Source organism: Acyrthosiphon pisum, chromosome A1, assembly GCF_005508785.2.
Source record: "Acyrthosiphon pisum isolate AL4f chromosome A1, pea_aphid_22Mar2018_4r6ur, whole genome shotgun sequence".
NCBI classification, from domain to species: Eukaryota; Metazoa; Arthropoda; class Insecta; order Hemiptera; family Aphididae; genus Acyrthosiphon; species Acyrthosiphon pisum.
Window position 1 is genome coordinate 141,031,177 of NC_042494.1, and position 23,014 is coordinate 141,054,190.

At 30.1% G+C, this 23,014-nt stretch overlaps 1 protein-coding gene across 7 annotated transcripts in view; it reads left to right on the top strand.

Annotated features, from left to right (window-relative positions):
- Positions 1-281: 281 nt before the first annotated feature.
- Positions 282-23,014, top strand: part of LOC100163208 (guanine nucleotide-binding protein G(q) subunit alpha) — a 31,131-nt gene continuing 8,398 nt past the window's right edge. For 2 of the 7 annotated variants that reach the window (XM_008180612.3, XM_008180611.3), the window contains exons 1-2: positions 289-2,030; positions 22,540-22,724. In XM_008180612.3, coding sequence (XP_008178834.1) covers positions 1,913-2,030; positions 22,540-22,724 — 303 coding nt within the window. In that variant the 5' untranslated portion in view covers positions 289-1,912. Of the gene's footprint in view, positions 2,031-22,539; positions 22,725-23,014 lie in introns of all 7 variants that reach the window. The other 5 variants (XM_008180613.3, XM_029488463.1, XM_008180614.3 and 2 more) reach the window with 5 other exon arrangements.

A 23,014-nucleotide genomic window follows, 5' to 3' on the forward strand; every position in this document is an offset into this window, starting at 1 on the left:
ATGTGGCGGTCCGCATAGCCTCTTTCTCACCACCCACCCACCCACCGACCCACCAACAACCAAACATCGCGTCACGGCGGTTTCGCGCTTTTCGGGGCCTTCCGGCGCCGCCACCGTTGGTTTTTGAATACTAGCGGGTTGTGGGGAGGGGAAAGACCGTTTGGTCGCCGAATTTCGTCCCCCGAAACGTAAAAAATCCTACCGACCCGTTACATTTTTAACCGACAGAGGTCGCCACTGTCATGATATACAGAAATGGGAGTCTGTAATGCGGCTGTGTAGTCTGTATGGCGTGTACGCACGGGAGTGTGCGCGCATCTATAATCTCGTTAATAACGAATTACAAAACTACGAAACCCAGTGCGGCGCTCTTGTCAGAAATGATTGGCTTCTTTAAAATTGAATTAAGTCTAACAGGATAATAAAGGGGCCGCGCCGACGACCGGCACCAGCGCCAAGCAGCACCGGCACCGGTACCAAGCAGCAGCAGCAGGCCATCGCGTGCGTGCCCGTATGTGTGTGTGCGTGCGTGCGTGCGTGCGCGTAAAAAAGAGCGAAAAAACACGATAACACACGCCACACACACAAGTCACAACAACGACAACGGTCGACGGTCTGACTATAGTGTCGTCGTCGTCGGTCGGGGTACTCGGTGCGAGTACTTACACTGTACATAGTGCACAACGGCCTTTCGCGTCGCGCCGTTTTTCCGTCACCAGTGTTTGAGTTCGTGTCGTCGAAACGTTAACGTACAACATCGTTCGGCCTACCGGTGCGGTGGTGGCGTTCAGTAGCCCCCCGTGTACTCGGTACGAGTGTGTTATATAGTTGTTGTTGTTGTTGTTGTTGTTGCTCGTACACGGCGGTGGTGTAGATTAAAATTTCCGGTCGACCGTTTCACATCAGCTGCTGCACACGGGCCGCCGGATCGTGTATACTCACACACACGCGTATAATATATTCGCCACACCACCGCCGCAGCGTCTTCTTCACTCGCTCACGCGCTCTCTCACTCTCGCTCTAGCGCGCGCACACTGCTGCCGCCGCCGCCGTCACCACACCCAGCCGCGCGCCGGCGAGACGACCGCCCCAGCCGAGTGCGAGATATCGGCATATCGCCGTACCCACACACACTCACACACACATACTCGTACACACTCACGTATTATACACGTCGTCGTATAATATTATAATAATATAACACTCGCACACGTATAATATGTGTGGACGAGTGATGTAGATGATAATATAATTTTGTTCTGAACGGAACGCGCGAAAAATTGCATTGGCATTTTTTCCTCTCGTTTAGCAGCCCTCCCGCGGTAAGTGTGTGCGTGCGCGCTCGTGTCGTTTTTCACTCGTGTGTGCGGCCGTCGCCCATCGACGGATAGCGATTTCGTGTGCGAGTGTGTGTGTGCGTGCGCGTGTGTGTGTGCGAGCCGCGTTCGTTCCGTTTTTTCGTGCGACCGAATACCGATCTCTCACCACCGGATACCCACGGACACCCACTGGCCCGAAAACTGCCTGACCCAACCGGGATTCGCACCACCACGCCGGCTCTACTACCGGCACCAGCAGAGATGTGTTGTACATGGACGATTGCGTGCTGCCGGTTGTCGCCGCCGTCCTAGGAGGGTGACGGACGGCCAAAGTCGTGGTGTTGGACGACGACGACACACACACCCACCCACACGCACGGTGCGTTTTTGGTGAGGCACGGCGCGCTGCGGGTCACTGTGGAGTGGCACGAGGTGTCTGCTGCTGCTGGCCGCGTTGGTGGTGGTGGTGGTGGTGGTGCTGAGTACGGCGGGTGGACAGCGCAGCAGGTAATAACGGACTCGCCGCGGCAGCCCACTGTCCTCCGTCGTCGTGGTGGACCGGGCCGCAAGGTGCTGCTACTGTCACCGCTGAAATGGCGTGTTGCCTATCTGAGGAGGCCAAGGAACAGAAGCGCATCAACCAGGAGATCGAACGACAGCTGCGGCGTGACAAGAGGGACGCCCGGCGAGAGCTCAAACTCCTGTTGCTCGGTAAGTACAGTTTGTCCGCTCCGCAGCTCTATAGCAAACGATTCAGTTTCCTCGTTCTAACCCGACCCACTGATAGACACATAGGTCAACACAAACTCTAAAATGTGTCTGTCAGTACAACTCTCGTGTACCTAAGCTCCTGTCCATGTAATCTAGGTAGGTTTAACATCTTTGATTATCTTTCGTGAGTTAGTTTTAATCATTATATAAAAATTCTAGCTACAAAATATCTCATCACCTGACAAATTATTCCTACACCTGTTCCTACAGTATATTATTGAAGACGTTCAATATAAACACACTAATGCCACTATTTCTATAAAAATAAGTTTTGAAGCCTAAAAGTTAAAACCGTCGTGAGTCTAAGAAAATGTACTAAATTATTTTTGGTCATTGCTCTCTCCTGTATAGTAGAGGTACCTATAGATAAATGGTTTGATTTTTTTTATTTGATTGCTCATTAACTAAAATAATGTTATCGTTTTAGTATTAGTGGGTTTACTAATAGGTACAGATCTACCTATATTTTTATTATGATATTATAAACTTTTAATAATTACTTTACTGTACTTAATCTTAAATGACTAAACACATTTGAGTATGACTTCTTAATTGTATCTATTCTTTTTACAGAAATCTATAAGTATAGCCAGTAGGTATAGGTAATACATTAATACTGTAGGTACCTACCTAATATGTCCTGTATAGCCTATAAATAAACACAATTTAACCATCTAACTACCTATAGGCTATAGTGTCTATAATTATTTTTAAAATCAGTTTTGAAGTTAACATCAAATTAAAATATTTAGGTTAGGACTCTTATACCTGAATTTTTGCATTATTATATTTTAATAAATATCCAAAGCTATAATATGACCTAGTTATGTTTTAGATTTCTTTTACTAAACTAGGTAGGTAGATACCTACTATGATAACATACATTTCAATATCTTTTAACTGATATTTACTTTTTAACTATTCGTTTCTAATACCACTGTTAGAAATTTAGAGCATCTACTTTTTTGGAATCACAAAATGAAATAGGTACTTAACTGTTTAGTAAAACAAAAAATGATTTATATGCTTAATTTTTTCTGATTATAATTAAAATTGTTTAGATTTAGGTAGGAACCTACATAGGTGAGGCTTTGGTAATAGGAATATATTAAATACAAATTATAGAATAAATACAAATATTAATATTAAGCACTATCGTATTATAGTTCATATTATATTATTCATAAATATATTGTAGTACCTACCTAAATATCCTAAATTACCGTAAATTACTTAAAAAAAAATTAAATTTAAAAAAAAACAATAACTAGGTAAACTTATAGATAAGGTTTTAAATGCTAAAGCAATTTATGTAAACATATTTTTCTATTAATAACCATAATAAAAAAAACTAGTATTATTTCATTGTATATAGGTAGTTTGTTCTACGGTTAGAATCAAACCTCCAGTTAGGTTTTGTCAAAATAAAAAAAATCTGCTATGAAGTATGCTATGCTACTGTAAAAAAAATGTAGGTACCACCTACCAACTTGTTTATTTAAGTTACAGATTAACATATTTGGTACTTGATAAATATTTGACATAGCTTATATGGTATCATTAATTATTCTACAAAATGCTAAGGTAGATAGGTATGTAAATGATTTAAAGATGATTCTTATTTACATGTATACCTAAATAAAAATAATAATAATTTTGTGAAATAGTACTCAAGTACCATGTATTAGGTACTTAGTTAACCATTATTTGATTTTTTTAGGGAAATATATGTTTTTTAAAAGGTCAATATTAAGTACCTTTACTGGCTATACTATGATGGTGTGTTTTACTTTTACTAGAACTGTCGATACACATTTAATATAGATGGTAACTATTTACTTACCTACTAAAATAATAGGGATCCTATTTAATAACTAATATACACTATTACCTGTGAGTAGATACTAATAAAAACTTGACTTTAATTTTTTTAGATTTCTTAATTGCTTTTTCGCGGTCCTCCATGAAATCCAAATTTGTAGGTACCTATCTAATCGATGAAATATAGTTGCATTAGCCCTATCAATACCTATATAGTGTATTTCTTTGGCCATAAACATTCCTAAAATAATATATAGGTACTTAGGTATTATATTTAGTTTGTTTGGTAATATTTTAAACATTAAACATTTTTAGATTCTGAGTGGAACGATGAATGTATTGATTTTACAATGATATGTTTTTTTATTTTTGTGTCTGTCATCACGGTTTGGGGCAGAGTAAAACTGCTTCGATTTTCTTCAACAGTATCTTGTTTGATGGGAAAATGAATTTAGTTGGTGCATTTGAGAGGTCAAAATTTAAAATTTCCAATCGTTTTCAAGAGCGCTGTGAAAAATTAAGGGAAAACGAGAATTTTTACGCAAAAGCTGTTTTCGAGAAAATTGATTTTAGTTTTGAGTGTAACGTTAAAACAAATGACCGTAGATATATGAAATTTTCACTGGTTGTTTATATTTCCATTTTCTTTACATGATAAAATTTTAAAAATATTTTGATTTGTTTTGAACTGTTTAGGGACATTTTCAGTTTTTCCAATTTTATTAGTTTTTTTTTCTATGAATGTCAATAAAACTTTATTTGTTTAGTAAAAATACTTGAAAATTTAATACATGGCTCCTACTATATTGTTACAATGACATTTGAAATCCTTAGTGAAATCCTTAGTCACAGTTTTTTTTTATTAGCATTTAAAGTTCAAAAATTGACAAAATTTGTAAAAAAATCACGAAAATTAGCAAATTATTTTAAATTAAGAATTTGTAAAAATTTTTCTTTTTAAATCTAAGATTTGAAAATGTATTACAAGATTCCACATAATATTTGTCTACCTTTATCAAAAAAAAAATGTCTACAAGAAAGTCAAATTATTATTCGTATTCTTACAACATTTGATATTCGCTTGATTTCTCAAGTGACGATTTTCTTATTTTAATATAATTAAAAAACGAATGACTGTAGATACTTAAAAAATTTCACTGAATGTTTATATTAGCATTTTCTATATACGATAAAATTTTGAAAATAATTTGACTCAATTTTTTTAGTTTTTTTTTCTATAAATATCAATAAAGTTTTATCTGTTGGGCCAAAAAGTGTAAACATTTAATACAAGGCTCCTGATATATTGTTACAATAGCAGTTGAAGAATATTAAAAATACATAGGCACAGTTTTTTTTTTTATAAGCATTTAAAGATCGAATTTTGACAAAATTTATCAAATTTTAATTTGAAAATTTAAAACAAGATTCCACGTAAGTAATTAATTCTGTTACCAAAAAATCTAAAAAATACATTTACACAGTTTATTTTTATAGTCATTTTAAGTTCATATTTGGACGAAATTACATATTAAAAACCTAGAATAACTATTTTAGTTATTTTGTTGTGATTGTATAATATGATTCACGGGTAAACTTGAAACTTCTGAAGTATACTATTATATAGGTATCTATGATAGTATCACGGTTTGTTGTTGATGTATAACGCGTTATAGGTACCTAATAGATATTGTGATATGATTAATTTGGAATTTATTATAGGTACCTATTATAGTTCAATTTTTTTTTTAATACCATAGACTACAATATTATGTCTTATACCTAGACTGACATACTGTCTCCGCTCAGAATCGTTTTTCTTATACAATGATATTATATCATTGAATTAAAATTTAATACCAACCATTATACAGTGACCCACTTGTAACCTACTATACAGCAGAGCGACATCCACTTGCCCACCTTTTTTATATTGCTTACCAAATAGGTACTTATATACTTATACTAATTGCTTGTATTTTTATATTTTGTAGCCTTACTAAATATATTTATTTCTTTAATTGTCTAAAATATAATCTTTTATTAAAAATATATTATTTAATGAGATCAGGTAGGTACCTATATTAATAAGAAAGCAAAAAATGTAAAAAATGTTGTCTCTAGCAAAATCCTCATTCATTAAATCCTATATTTGTTGTAACTTGAAACCTAAATAGTATGGTTTATTACAGAACATGTAGGTAATATACCTAGGTTATCTACCAAACATAACTAATAACACTATAACAAAAAATAACTAATAGTAGATTAGTACTTAAGTACACTATTAATGATACTTTTAATTTTAGGATCTGGAAAAGATAATAATTTATTCTGATATAGGTACATGATACATTTGAAGTTAAATGTAAAAGGTGCATCATTAAATAGTTGTTACTTGTTACTAATTATAGTTGGTTACCTATATTTTCTCGAGTATTTTCTTAATTTAAACTATTAAATTATAAAATTATAAATACTTTCCTATGATATGTAGGGTAGGTACCTATATAAAATAGACCAAGGCACTAAACAAATGTTACATTAAAATCTTTTTTATCAATGTTGAACACGGATAAACAAATCAAATTCATACAATAATAATATTATATACTTGATAATGTACTTATGGGTATTTAAATTGTCTAGCTATATTTTTTATGGATAAAATATTGTCCTTGGTACCTCTACAGCATAATTGTTATTATAATTGGTACTTCATTTTAAATAATTGTATACAATTTATTTAAAACTTACTTTATAAAGGTACCTAAGTATACAGGATAATCGGGAGGATAATGATAAACCAGTCAAATCATTTAAAATTGTGTAATTTATGATCACAAATTTTAAATTAAATGTTGATGTTACCTGCTTACATAATAGGTAGTAGTGTACAATTTTGTGACTTATAAAAAGATTAAATTTGTTAAGCTTAGTAATTATCTTTAGATAGTCTATATAATATGATGTGCTATTAGTATATTTTTATAATTTCTGGTTGTACCAAGTCTACTTAAGACTTCTACTAAGTTTGTCCACCATCTTATTTTTATTTCTCAATTACCTACCTAGGCATATTTAGAAAATTACTTTTTTGTTACCAAAGTAGGCTTTGAAATCTTAAATTCCTATCCTAGCTGGTGTCCCCAAAGCTCTATTTCTTCTCATATTCTGAACAATATATTATACACGGTAGAGTGTGTACCAACCAATTATGGCTCGATCCTCAGTAGTGAATTTACAAAACACAAAATTTTATGTGCCTTTTATGATGACCCATTAATATTATTAGTCAATACTTACAAAATCACTTAAAAATATGGAACCACTCTCCACGGTATTCTAAATAGAAAATTAAAATAAACAATGATTGGTATGTCCATTCAAATACCTTTAATTCAAAAACTGTACACTTCCATCAGTTTTCTTAAATAATAAAAGCATCATCCTTCAGTTTCTGTTACTTAGGTTTGAAATCTTAAAAAATAAACTGTTGCTAATTTGCTATACTTTTAAAGCCAATCTATATTTATGGGATATCCAACGTTAAAGCATTACAAAAAAATAATTTAAACAATCATCCAAATAATTGTATTATGCATTTTAAGCCTAAAATACAGTGGCGTAAATAGTGTTTGAAATTTGGGGGGGGGCTCAGATCTATACATGATACTCTTATGATCTTTTTAAATTATAATTGTGAAATCATTAGTTTTTGGAGGGCAAAGAAATTCTAAGGAGTGTCTAAGCCCCTTCCAGCCCTCCTATTTGCGTTATGCTCAAACATTACTTTAAACTCATCCCTAAAAATTCAAGCCAACAGAATTAGCTTACTAACTCTTAAACTCCCAGCTTGAAATCAACAAAATCTGATCCTTGCCCTTCACTCCAACACTATACCAAGAAATCCAGAAAGAAATCCTCTTAGAATCTATAAGAGAAACAGAAAAGTGTTACCGCTGGTCACTAGATGATTTTTTTCCAATTTGTGCCATTCGTGTACATATCTATTATGTTATAGAATTGTTAGATGTCAAGTTTCTAAAATGAAAATGTTATTATAATAGATTTTATCGAGGATTTTATAATTATTTCATGAACAAAGAATTTGTCAAAATGACTTAACATTTTAAATATCATCAAGTATGATTTGACTAACCTTTTCCCCAAATGTTATGCTCTATTTTATCCATACATTACAACAGAGAACAGATCTTATAATAAATAACTTGATCAACAATCTTGATTTTAAATTACACTTGTATAACAACCTACAGTTTTTAAAATCCCACACAAGAATTATTTGATACTTATTGTTCAATTAATAACCTAATGAACACATTCAAATTATATTTTTCAAATCAGAATCATATTTACAAAATTGTAGTTTAATTTCAAAAATTACATTTAAATTTGTTTTTCTATTAATCATAATATCTGTAATTTAACTTAAAAATACTTATATAGTTAAATTGATAAAACAACAATTCAAAAGTCTATCGATTAAAGTGGGTGCAGTGCTGCAACTATAGAATAAGGGGTCCATTTGCGGTAACTATATTGTGCTCTCATCCAATTTGTATGCTAGTTTTTAGACTACAAATAAAACCTATTAACATAGAATCACTGTTTACTTAATCTTTTATGTTTGACAATAATTGTGAAATGTACAGTTATTGGAAAAAAGGGGTGACAACATTTAAAAAAAACTTTTAGTTAATAAATAATTCAATTTTTCTTCATTTAATAGGTAGTTATATTTAAAATATATAATCCTTAATGTTTTTTTACACTAAAAATATTTTCCTTTTTTAAATGGTGGGCTTAAATACTATTTGAATATTATTTATTTATAGATATAATATAAGAGTTGAGATAGAATCTATTTGTAACATTAATTTAGAGACATGAAAAGGAATTTATAAATATTAGTACTTTCAAATTATTTAAATGGGCACTAAGCACATACTAGGTTCGTACATGGAAGGGGTGGAAAATGTTATTCAACGAAAAAAAAATCATAAACTATAACCAAAGTTGATGATTCTGTTATCGAAAAATTGGTAATCCTGATAAGTTATCAATTAGTAATCGTTAAGTAAATGATTACTGTTTCAATGTTTAAGAGCAACTTTTTGATTTTTAGATACATTTTTTGTAATTTATGTTAAACTTTTGAGTTCAGCCCTCAGTTTAGATTTTAATTTTTAATTTTTGTATACATTTTGATTTAAATTTAAATATTGACTTAAAGTTTAAAAAAAATAAATCAAAAATGGTATTTAGAAACAATATAGAAAAATAAATTAATTAAAAACTATATTTTTAAATCAATAAACAAAAATTAAAAACATTTTCCCATCACTGATACATAGATATTCTAATACAGACAATTATCTTTTGTTGATACCTATACCGTGTATATCCATATAAATATTAAATACTAAATATATCTTAATAAATATAGTATATTATCTATATATATAAGAATCTAACTTGATTTTGGAGACGAAGGAAACCGGTTTGTTTGTTTATTTATTATTGTTATTATTATTTTTATTTTTATTATTAATTATTTATTTATTTGTTTGCACTTGCATTTTTCCATTTGAAATATATATTATTCATTGAACAAATAATATATTGTTACATTTGTTCTACCTTATCTCTATTCTATAATAAAAAGAATAACATTTACCACTCCAGTGGTTAAATTCAAAATTTAAGTTAGTAATAACAATAACAACAATATGTAATTATATCATATTATTTGTATAGCCAAAAAATAGTCATATGTTTTTAAATTAAATTATAAAAAATAATTTCTTCCGAAGGAAGGTCGGGCAGCTAGTTATATATAATATGTTTTAAATCACTGATATATTTAGTAAATAGTACTCACAAGATAACGAATCAAAAAAAAAAATTCATACATTTTTTGTATTATACATTTTAACATCTTAAAAATTATCGTCCAATGTTCATTATATTATGTTTTTACTAATATAAAACTAAGAACTTAATAAAGTATATTTTCAATTTGCTACCTACTTCATGACGAGAGGTCACAGATCACAAAACATGTTATTATTAAACACTGTGTCTATACCGTTAACAGTAAACTGTAAATAATACGAACGGCATTTATTTTATTCTGTCAAGTGTAAGAACATGTCGATTCTGCTTGTGCATTTCCACTATCGACATCCTGCCACTGAGATCAGTCTCCAATAGTATGGTAGGGTTTCGCTTGGAGTCATGGGGATGCGCAGAAGAACCGATTTTCGTCAGACCTCAGCGTGCTTTCTCGTTTGATAGAGTACAATACATTACTGTTCAATTATCTAGCAACTATAAATTTATAAAAATAGGCCTCCAAAAAGTGGTGCAAATTGTGATAAAACATTTTCAGGGGGACTCCTAGGCCCCAAGCTATTCCTTATTTGCGCCGTTGGACGCTTCTTAATGTTGTTTTACAAGCCGGTTAATTAAGTCTATAATTTATGTTTTATAATAATATTATTTTGATGGGGCGTCGTCGTAGTTATAGACCTGTTGTTCTTCCGAAGACTGATGACGAGTTACAAATAGATCTGATGCAATAATTGACTATTCTCCGATACGGTGATACTCGTTAACGAGTTCATTGGTTAATTGCCGCCACCGGCTCTTAACTTACTTTCTACATAATAAATTAATATCTATAAAATATATCTTATGCCATATCCGTGTTTTAATTTTAAAAAACAACATTGCACGCAAAAAAAATTAAAAAGACAATTTTGTTTATGAGTTATGCATTTGTAGTATTTTCTGCATATCCCCTCCCCTTAAATTTTTGAAGGCCCCGGGGCCTGATTACTCTGCGCACCCGGGTCTTGCGACACTGAATAACAACATTCTTAGAAAATTATTCAACGTCAACAATTTTTTTTCAGAAGTTATAATATACCTAACTAGTATTTAAGTATAGTATTGTTATACCCCAACAAATGGCTCCAATAAATCTGACCTTTTATAATTTATTTTAAAATTTCAAAAAAAAAAAATATAATTGTGTAAGACATTTCGGCGCTGAGGTATGAGTGTATAACCCTAAACCCCTTCCCTCTGCTTGCTTCGATAAATTATCACTGAGAAATCTAGATTGTGTAGGACCCAAGTTATATTTTAAATTATTGGTACTATTTAAGAAGACCTTTTTCAAGTAATATATCGTCGGCCTAAATCTCAAAGGTCGTAACTCCATTTTTTTTGATTTTAGGATTATTAGTGATTAAAATTAAGAAAAAAAAACCACATCGTTTGATAAGGCTGTTTTTGAAATTGATGAAAATTTATCCTCCTTAAAATTGATGGTTAGAAAAAGTCGTATCCCCATATTATCATTGAATAAATTATAGAGATACGACTTTTGACAATTATGGAATTAGACCGACGAAATATGTTCGAAGCGTTTATGTCCTCCTGAAAAATTTGTAATTTTGGAATTATGCCCTTTGCGATTTAGGCCGACGATATCGAAGTGTTAAAAATATATTATTATATAAGTAATATAAAACCGTTTCAAAATCATTAAATATCCATTTATATTTTATATACCTATATAATATTATATATTTTTAAAATCAAGGTTGGTGTTTTATTTAAAACAGCTTAATTTACAACCAAACATTTTTTCTAATTTCATTTTTAATATATTAAGAACACAAAATAGGTAGTGTCACTAATGGGTGGCTTCTTCCCTCAAAAAATTCATATGTAAATACCCTATGCACATTTGCTTATTGTTCTAGTTAAGAGCAGATTGTAAATTTCTTATAAAAAAAAAATAATATATACATATTAAGTCTTACTTCTAAAATCATTTCTTGGTGTTTTATAATAAATCCGCCTGAACGTATTTTTACTTTGTTGCACGTGTGACGGACAGACAATTTCAGTATATTAGCCGTGCTTTTTTAGAATTATTAATTGAGAGTATATTATCTACTACATAATTGGGTTTGCTAGTCGGACCGTGCTTCGCCCGCAATCAAAATATGCGCTAATGTATGCCTAACGTGGACTTATTATCTACAGAATTACTTCAAAATAACCAGTATTAGTGTATTACTATTATAAATTTAACTATTTACCTACGTATAACTTCAAAATAATTGTTTTACTTATTTTAGTGCATCTGTGTTGAATTTCAAGTAATTCGAACGAGTAGTTTTCAAGATTTTGAATTCGGAAAAAAGCGACATTCATTTTTATTTATATAGATTATACTATAATACATATTACATTAACAATTATTAATCAGTAATCAAAGATGTATATTTTTTATTCTTTTATATGAATTATGTTATATTTAACTACCTAAGTCTACTATTATTAAACTATATTCCGAAAAGTCTATTTTATTTCTTATTATTATATCATAGCTGTTTAATATAAAATAAGTAAAAAATTAATTTCTAATATTTATATATTTATATGATTCTTGGAAGTTCATCTACTCGAGTTTTTATAATAGGTATAATAAAAGAACTATTATTTAAAGTTTAAACTCTAAAGTATTTATCTAATATACTCTTTAGTTTAGATTCTAAGCTAAAGGTGAGTTTATTAGTTTTACAGTGATTTTGTGTGAGTTTGATTTAGGCGATTCAAAATTAATATTCTCAGTACTTTTAAAATTATTGCCGATACTTACTAACTCACATTAATTTTTTATGAGCGCATGAAATTCAAATTTGTATGACATACTTATAAAGTTTTTTTTTTAATATATTACTATTTAAAATAATATTAATCATATTATATATCTAATACATTTTTTTAATTTTTGAATTATCATTTTCTATACACAAAAACATTTTCTAAATATTTAGATTAATTTTAAGGTATCAAAATGCTTTTGAAATTTTTCAGTGTTTTAAGTTTATTTTTTGTAATCGTTGAGAAAAATTGTCATTCTTGATTAATCAAAAAGCTTGATGTATAACGAGACTCCTGATAACTATCTCTTAAAGCAATTTAAAAATAGGTATGTACATTGACTTCATATTTTTTTTATATACCTAAGTGTTTAAAGTTAAAACTTTTACAAAATTCGCCAAAATCGAAAAAAAATTTACCTACCAGAACCAGGAACCTATTCACATCGTTAGTTATTGTTACGTTGTTATTACGTTAATTATTGACTTAAAAGTATAACAATAACAGCTAATATTATATTATACCTAGATACCTATACTATTTATTTTTGGAAACAATTTGTTTAACCTACCTTATTACTAATAAAAAAAAATAATCACTTATAGCAATATAAAATATATATAATAAAATATCCTTTGAAAGGAAGGCTGAAGCTCAGAATCGTTTTTCGTCATGTCAATAACTCGATATACAGCAGAGCGAGCTACTCTATTTTTAGCTATATAAATTTCAATCTTGTGTTGAAATTTTTTTTATTTTATGAATTCTGATTGTTAAATCTTAAATGTCCTATATTTTACACGAGATTTTAGCATGTTACGTTATAGAATAGGATTACCCAGGGGCGTAATCGAACGTTCGAACCGTATCATGAACTAGTGATGTTTAATTGCGAACTGTTTTTATCACTGTAATTGTGGAGGCGTAGTTCATGGGTTAATGAGTAATGACTAATAAGTAATAACTCTCGTGTTTTTATCTGTCCCCGCTATCATTTAAATGTGTTAAATACGTACCAAAGTCTGATTATCATATCGTCAAATCCCATGTAAGGCCATATATTATTGGTACCACGGGATCTCTTGAACTTTTGTATGGGGTTTTTTTTTTATATATTATAATATAGGTTTATTAGTCAGTTGTTACAAATAATTTATTTTACTCTTATAATTATTTGTTATAGATTTATTGGTATATACTATATTGTAACCTAAATAGCTATAATACCTATATTTTTTGGAAGATTTCAATGATGTCATATTTGATCCTTTGATACTAGTTTGAAAAGTTATTAATTATTATTTAGATTCATGTACAACATGTACTATGTGACATTTGCTATGTATTTGATATCCAATTGCACAATTTGTTATGGTTATATGAAACTAACAATATTATTTTCGATCAATTGTTTATTATTCGAATTACAAATCCGCTAGTTTGAAGCATCAATGTCAAATGATAAAATTATAACAGCCCAGGGGAAAGAAATCTAGTAAAAAGATGATACCCTGCAGGTATTTTCTGGTAGAATGTGTATATTTTTTTTATTAAAACCTTTATTATCGTCCTTGACATTTTTTTTTTCGTTATGCAGGGTTTAAAACTATAACCTCGATAGTATAAGTTTTTCCTCCCTGCCAAGTATACCTAATTGAATTTCATTTATAGCTAAAGCAAACGCATCACGTTTGGATACGTGTCTTGTGAAGTTGCAAGGCCATGATTTTGATATCCACATGGGATTTCGTTGTATGCCAGCCATTAAAAAAAAATCGCTATTCTGTTTACGTAATCTTTGTTAAGGACAAATTTCAAATTATTAGTCACGATGACTCACGAATACATAATTTTTAATATAGAAAATTGTACGAAAATAAAAATTATGCTATACATGCACAAAACAATTTTCTTTATTCATTTTTTATATACCTAGTCTTAGGTTTAAGAATTAAAGAATTTAGTTATAATCTGTAAGTATCACGCGTGTATTTAAATATAATATAAAGATTCGACTACCTATAACGATTTAAAACAGAAATTGTTATATAAGAGTTCGTATACATGAACATGACAGAAACGCTTATACAAATCCATTGGCAGTCATATGTGTGAATTAGTATCAGTACCTTTATTATAAAAGCTAGATTATAATATCACGTCAAAGAAAAGTGTACATAACACATTTTGGCAAAACTCTCAAGAATCTAATTAATTGCTCATTATTATAATCATAGTATGTGAATAACAGTATAATGCTCATAATATAAGTTCCAGTTTTACAGCTAGCTTACTAACGTTTACCAATTAGATAAGATGAGTTACCAGCATTAATTTTTAATATTTCAACTTGTTTTCTTTGAAATGCGATACAAATTGAATATCGTGTTATATAATGTACTATTATAAATATTTAATTGGGTGATGGAAGAAAGAAATATATTTCCTTAATATGAAAATTATTGCTTATAAAATCCTACACAAGAAAGAAAATTTGTGCACTTTGGTTTAAACCTCGTTTAAACATGTGTGTTAGTAAAATGTTTTTAATTTGTTCTATTTTATGTGCTCGTATAGATCTGGTCGTAAAGGGACGAAGTTTATCGTCTAGAAATATTTCAATAGTTTCCAGATGTGTATGTTGAATGACTGAATGAGTATAAAGTATATTTCAATTTTCTACTTATGAGTTTATTACATTTGGCTAGAAAAATAATTCTGTTAAAATTCTTTGCTCAATGTATAATTGTTTAATTATAAATGTATTAGTATAAAATATCCATTATAATTTAGTATATCTAAATGAATACACAATAATTACGACGATTACATACTTGTTGATTATAATTTATTATTAAACAATAATAATTATAATACATTTAAAAAAAAAAATTATAATTATAAATATCTTCATAAAAAAATCTTATTACAAATCTTATGTATAATTTAAATATATTTATTTTAATTTAACTTAACTTAAATAATTATTTTCCTATAAATATGTATGTTTTTTTTATTAAAAATTTTCTACTCTTCGGAAATTCTAATAATAATAAAGACCGAATGTGAAGAAAATTATATTATATTTATACAACCTATAATAATAGTGTTATAATAGGAATGTTATTGATTAAATTACGTTTAAAAAAAGTTAATAATTGTGTACGTAATTGATTTTTTACACAAATTATACAGAGTTATACATTATACACAAGTAGTACGGATTTTTGTTACAACTTGTTTATGAACTTAGTCCGAAAGGGCGAAAGACAAAAAAAACCTTTATTTTATAATATTATTAGTTTCTTTTTAAAAAGTATAAATTATTTTGACGAAATGTATTACTATTATGAATAAAAAGATAACCTACCTATTTGATTTTTTAATTCCATGGACGGTTTTGGGTGGATTAAAAGCTATTAATAATAAAATAATTCAAATTCTTATGTCGTATTAAAAATTAAAATTATGAATACAAATACACTTAGTTTAAAAATAAAATACACTATTAATTTTAAATATACTTAATACTAAATTATTTAAAAGATTATTAATATTCGTCATGTTATTAATAAAGTTAATTAACTAATTTAAGGTAGCTACCTATTACTACCCATAATTTTTTTTTAATAATTTAAAAATATTTATTCACTTTCAAAAAATTGATCAGTACATTTTTCCCATCTACTCTGAATCAAATACTAACATTGTTTTTAATGTTAATATTTATTAAGTTATATTTATGCTATGCCAAACGGTTTTTATTAATAAAGGTAAAAAAAATCATCTTAAAATTTAAATTTGCATGCGTTAAATATTGCTTTTTTAGCAATAATGACTCGTTAGTATCTTCTTTTTTTTGTTTAACCCTTGTTAACCGATGACCCACGAAGAGCAAGGTGGTCATTACAGTTCTGGCAATAAATTAGTATAATTTAATTTTATAATTATAATAAAACTGACTTATTTTTCGTAACAATATTGGTTATAACTTATAAGTTAAAAGAAATATAGGTAGGTAAGATGCATATTTTTAAATTTGAAAATATTATTGTACTACCTAATCATCATATTTTAAAATCAGTAACATTATTTAAACACTACTAACGTGTTTCCTATGAGTTCATATTATATATTATGTTTTTAATTTTAACGTAAATCTATTTAATTTAATCCCACAGATACCTTATAATATGAACTATGTCATATTAATACGTATAGTGACAAAAGTTTCTCCTAGGTCAGTTTATATAATATGTTTATAATTTTAAACTAAAATACATTTTTAATACTTTTAAAACTTACATTTGGGTAAAATAAATAAATTAAAGTTTTAAAAGTATTATTTTAGTAAATTTATAGTTGTATACTTAATTCAATTCCTTCACTTTTAAGTTTTGATACTTTTTTTTGTATAAAAGTTGCAATTTGTTAACGTGATCTTAATACAATCAAAGACAGTTGACTCAATATTGCACAATCTATAATGGGTAGAATGTAAATGAATCGTGTACCTAATTTATGTGTATTTTCTAATTTCGAGGTTAACTAAATGTTTATAAAAATGTTAATACTCTGGTTAATACAATGACCTAGATCATGTAAAAACTCTTTCTAATTTCTGTACACCATTTGAAAATATACAAAAAAATACTTAATTAAATTTTTTTAGAAATAAAAGAAATCGATAATTATTTCTAATTAGAATAAAATAATGCAGTCGAATATATTAAATTTAAATATATAATTTTTTCGTAATTACAAATGTTAACTATTTAGAGATATTGATTCCATATCGATATTATATGGTTTTATATTTATGCACATTTTATTGAGTCTATACTTTATATGGAAACATAACGTAACTTTATCTATAAAAATAAATAGTTTGATTATTTTGGTTGAAGTAATATTTGGTTCATATTAAAAATCTAGCTCTATAAATATATTTTTACGGGTTAACTTAGTATAATATTTAAGTGAAATAGGAAACTGAAAGAAATTCTATGTATAAAAAAAGCAGACTAACATTCTTTAACTTTCTTTAAAAACAATAGTAATTTTAAGAATACTCGCATCGTAATTTATTGTCATATCTATTGGAAATATCAATTTAATACCTGTTATATAGGTACAAAAGAAATTGTATGGCCTATTTAGTTAGGTAATAAAATGCTGAATGTAAATTTACATACCTAAACCTAAATTCCAAAATGATTTACATTTATTATTTATATTCAAATTATATATGTATTGTTCTTGTACATTATGTAGGAGGTATGTAAACGGCATAAAGTCGGAAGCTGGGCACCCATCGGTTACATTTATACGTGTACCACTCTTATTCTGACTGTCAGTAAAAATATACCAATTATTAGTATGATGGCAATGCTTGTGTCTTGCAAAAAACGCATAATAAAATAATAATATATTTAGCAGTGACAACTAGTTGCTGTTCATACCCCTGGCTGGCAACTCCCACCACTACCTGCAAAACGGTTTTATTTAACTGGTGACTACGTTAAATCGGGAATGGCGGCATGTGGGTTGGGAGTAGTGGTGTGTGTTCGCCTCAGAAAAAGAGACAGATCCGGTAAGACGTCTGTACCTGTCCTTTGAAAATTTGGGAAAATAAAAAAAGCCTGTGGTGGCATGTAGCATATTACTTTTACGAGTGTACAAAATAATAATGCGTCTGCGGCCGTGTGTGAATGTGCCGCAGCCGCAGATTGCGTCGAGGAGAAATAGTGTAAATGCCGTTACCGGTACCAATCGATCGCGGCGTGCACACGACTCGCACAGCGTTGCCGGATTGCGCACGAACACGCGAGTCCGCCACCGTTCGAATTTCCGGCAGAGTACCCGCGGCGACGGTGGCGGCGCTGCCCAATCGGCAAACACAACTATCGCTCCGCGGCGGGCGGTTTATGGGTCGGCCCCCGGGGACGGCGGCGGGGATGACACTCGCTGGGGCCACTTAATATCGTGCCGTTTTCAATTCCGTAGACTTGAGATCCCCTCCCCGCGTGCGCGCGCTCGCTCACTCGAACGCGCACGCGCGCCAGCCCCGGACCCTGCCTCCGTCAGTCGCCGGCGGTGATAATAATAATATAATTTATACAAATTTCAAATGGTCCCGTCGTGGTGTCGGGACGCGGGTTTTCCCGTATACATATTGTACTGTAGACGCAAGTCCCGTTCGAGCTTTTTTTAGCAACGCGTACCCTACCCTACACCCAACATTTGGAAATTCGGAACTTTTCATTTTGTCTTCCACCCACATCGGGTGACTGCCCTCACATAGTGTCGGCAGCCATACATACCGCCGTGGTCAATGGTCATACTTTCGATTCGTTGTTTAAGCACATAAGAGAATAGATCAATCGTATTCGCGCCCGGCTGCGCTGGTTCTTAGTTCTTGCGAAAATGAACGTGTAGATCTTTTGGCTTCCGGTTTCTATTATGATAGTACTGAAATCACACGATGTTTACTCGTTTATCTTGTTATTTATTATCGTACTATACTATAAAGAAAGCCGACATAATAATAATTTAGTCTTCAGTTACCTATTAAAATTACTAATCAGTAATAAGTTATAGATCGGTTGCACAGGATTTATTCCATTCTGTACTCATTAGCAATAATATCGATTGTGGTGTACCTAATAATAATATGACCTTAACCGAATTTGTTTACTGTTTATTATACAAAGCCGAGCAGCCGAGGATCATGACAAATGGTTTATTTTGAAAACATATTATTATCCGATACTTCCTAAACTATTTTTATACGAGGTTATCAGTAATTTGTGTTACCGAAAGGTAGCCATGGTGTGGTTAATCAGTATGTCATACTGTAATGAAATATTCAAATAATAACCAATAGTTACCCAATATTTTTACAACCCAAATTTTGCCGGTACCATACTTGTTGATTAGCTTTATTTTGAAGACTTATTATTTCATTATAATATTATACACACATTTTATAGAAAATTATAAAAGTTATTAAATTCCAAAAAATTGTATTCAGTCATAAGCAACGAGCAGAATTTTCTACGATATTATGTTTAAATGTTTTATTATCCTAAAATTTTAATGTATGTTAAACCCTAAAATGTGATTAAGAGTGTTTCTGAATAATTTCTAATTGATTGTAAATTTATATTTATGTGCCAAAAGAATTCTGAATTAACTACTACGAAAATACACGCAAATGTTTAGTATACGGACAACAGATTCTTTAAGACATACCTACCCATATCATTTCGACATAATTTGAATATAATATTTTCTTAATATAAAAATTTTTGATAAGAAATCACGATCATTTTTTTTTTTTTGTACGATCTGCTTACTTTTAAAGTACCTGGCAATTGATTCGTGTCTAAAATCTCAATAATTAAAAATAATTAGTACATCGGTACCTTTTACAACAAAATTTAATTTAACGTTGTGGATATTTTATACTTTGTTTATGCATTCAATTAATTTAAACTATCTTAATATCAAATTAAATGAATAATTGATGAAATAAAAATGTAGTTGTTTTTCTTGGAGATTTAGATTTAAGTACAATTCGAGATCATGAAATTTTACACCTCTCATTATGTTTTAAGACAAACTTTGTGGCAAACGGACCTTGGATAAATTTTAAGAGATTACAGTTCATTTAAAATTGGTGTATACACATGATAATTCAATTAAATCGTATTAATGTCTAATGGTCATTGTTTCTGATAAACTATAATTTCGATTTGTATTTTAATACAAATGTACAATTATATGTATAAAATATTACAAACATTTGATACCCCGTCTGTTATTAATCTGGACTGACTATAAAAATCTGTTGGTATTATGTATCGAATAATTTCTACAATTTCAACTGAAAAATTTTAATTTTACTTTTGTTACTTTAGTTAATTTAATAATATTTATAATTATAATGTTTATTAATGGTATAATGAGTTTTAAAATTTGTATTTAATTACAATTTATTATTTATTTTGTACCTAAACCTAATCGTCATGAATTAATATTAGTGCACATTAGTTTCTTTGTGGCACTCTGTATTCATTTTGCATGACAAACTCTCTCCTTTCCAATTATGGTCATCAACTAAACATTTCCTTCGCTACATGACATATTTATTAATTATTTGTTTTACGTTTTTTACCACCCTTCTACCAAATTAGAATATGTAATTAGTAAACATGGTACACTTATATAATAATAATTACAATATTTCCAATCCCTACCATAGGCGCAAATTGGGGGGCTTGTGAGTGCTAAGCCCCCCCCCCCCCCAACCTTAGCCGTATCCCCCCTCCACCAAAAACCTAAAACATACAATTTGAATATGCTATATTGCTATGGTATGCTTGCCCCCCCCCCTCAAGTTGAAATTGCGCCCATGATCCCTACTCATTAATCAGTAGCTTATTAAATTCAAAAATCTTACTACTTTTCAAGTACCTACAACTTAACATAAACAATTATATTTGGATATTATCTTTATTTTTTATCTAAATTTCTAATTTAATTAATCCCAACTAAATAAAACTCATATTATCATAGCGTAGATAATGTTGAGAGTCTATAAAACAAATAATCTTTTTTTGAAAGTAAGTTACCTATATATCCAGATATCACTTTACTTTTCCATAATTTATCTGATATGATTTTTAAAAAATAATTGCTGTCCACCTTGATAATTTTGTCATACAGGGTGCGGCAAAAAGAACTCCCTGATTAAGGAAACTAATAAAAACCACACCAAGTCAAATATCAAAAAAAAAAATTTATTTATAAATTGTACTTATAATGCCATTTTATATTCATTTTTTTTTTAAAATTATATCACTTAAGTGGCGGCCACGGCCCTCATTCTCGATACATTGATTGAGTCTTTCACGGTAATTTTCTATGACTCTACGGGTCATTTCGGGCGGGATAGCAGCAATTTCCTGGATTATTACCTCCTTCAGAGCTTCCAAAGTTTGTGGACGATGTTGGTACACTTGGGTTTTAAGATATCCCCAGAGAAAAAAATCGCATGGGTTCAAATCTGGTGAACGTGGCGGCCACCCAATGTAACGCTGGGTTGTTATTGGTGAACCGCCATTATTAATAAATTCCTCAACAACAAACGCACGATGCTCTCCCGACCATGCCATAATGAATACTAAAAATGGCATCGATAAGGCTTTCTATCGATGTAATTACCACTAATGTACCTCCACCCAAACCCAAACTATAACCTTATCAAACTAGGGAGTTCTTTCTGCCGCACCCTGTACAACAGTTTAAACTGGTAAAAAACAAGAGGGGCTAAGCAGTCTTATTACATTTCAAGATAAAAAAAATCAAAATGTTCTTATGATCTTAACATTATGAATGAGGTTTTCATTTCAGGTATATTATGTCACCTAAATAGCCGAAGCACTTGAATACTATTTATTCAATAACTGCCTTTGATAATTATATTATTGTTGCTATATTATAGTTTTAAAAATATTAAATAATATGTTTTATTGCATATCTTATAACTAATCTTCAGCAAATATCTACAAAACACTGAAAGAAAGATAACAAATTCTCAGTCATTCTGTATACAAGTTTAAAATTTTTATAATCGACAATAGTAGATGCCGAGTGCCATGTGTTCATCTCATCAGTTAGCTCATGCAACTTTTACAAGTGCCATTTGTACCAAAAAATATAAATGTAATATCTCGTTATTTAATGATGAGATGAACACTTGCGCTTATGCATTCGAAAGCTTAAACTGTCAATTATCCAGTAGTATACATTATGTCACTTAGCCCCTTTTGTCTTTTATCAGTCTATAATACGTTTAATATATTATTAATTTAATTCACATTTTATACGCTATAACTAATGTTTTTGTGTTTAGGTACTGGTGAATCAGGGAAATCCACATTTATCAAACAAATGCGGATTATCCATGGTTCTGGTTACTCCGACGAAGACAAAAGAGGGTTCATCAAACTAGTATACCAAAATATATTCATGGCCATGCAGAGTATGATCAGGGCCATGGACATGCTCAAAATACATTACTCTGATCCATCATGTTCTGTAAGTAGTAACTAAATTTTAAGAGATCATTTAAATATTTTGAAACAAGTGACTTCACAATTTTTTTTTTCACTCTTAATATAGTCATCCAAATTGATATTAAATACACTCATATACCTAGTGGGGAGTTTTTAAAGGAAAGATCCAGAGTTACTGGACCCCCCTTCCCCAGACATCAATATGTATATTTATTATATAAAATATTAATATATACTATTATACAGATTTATTTATATACCTATTTCAAATATACTGAAATAAGAACACTACACCCTTAATCCCAGAAAATT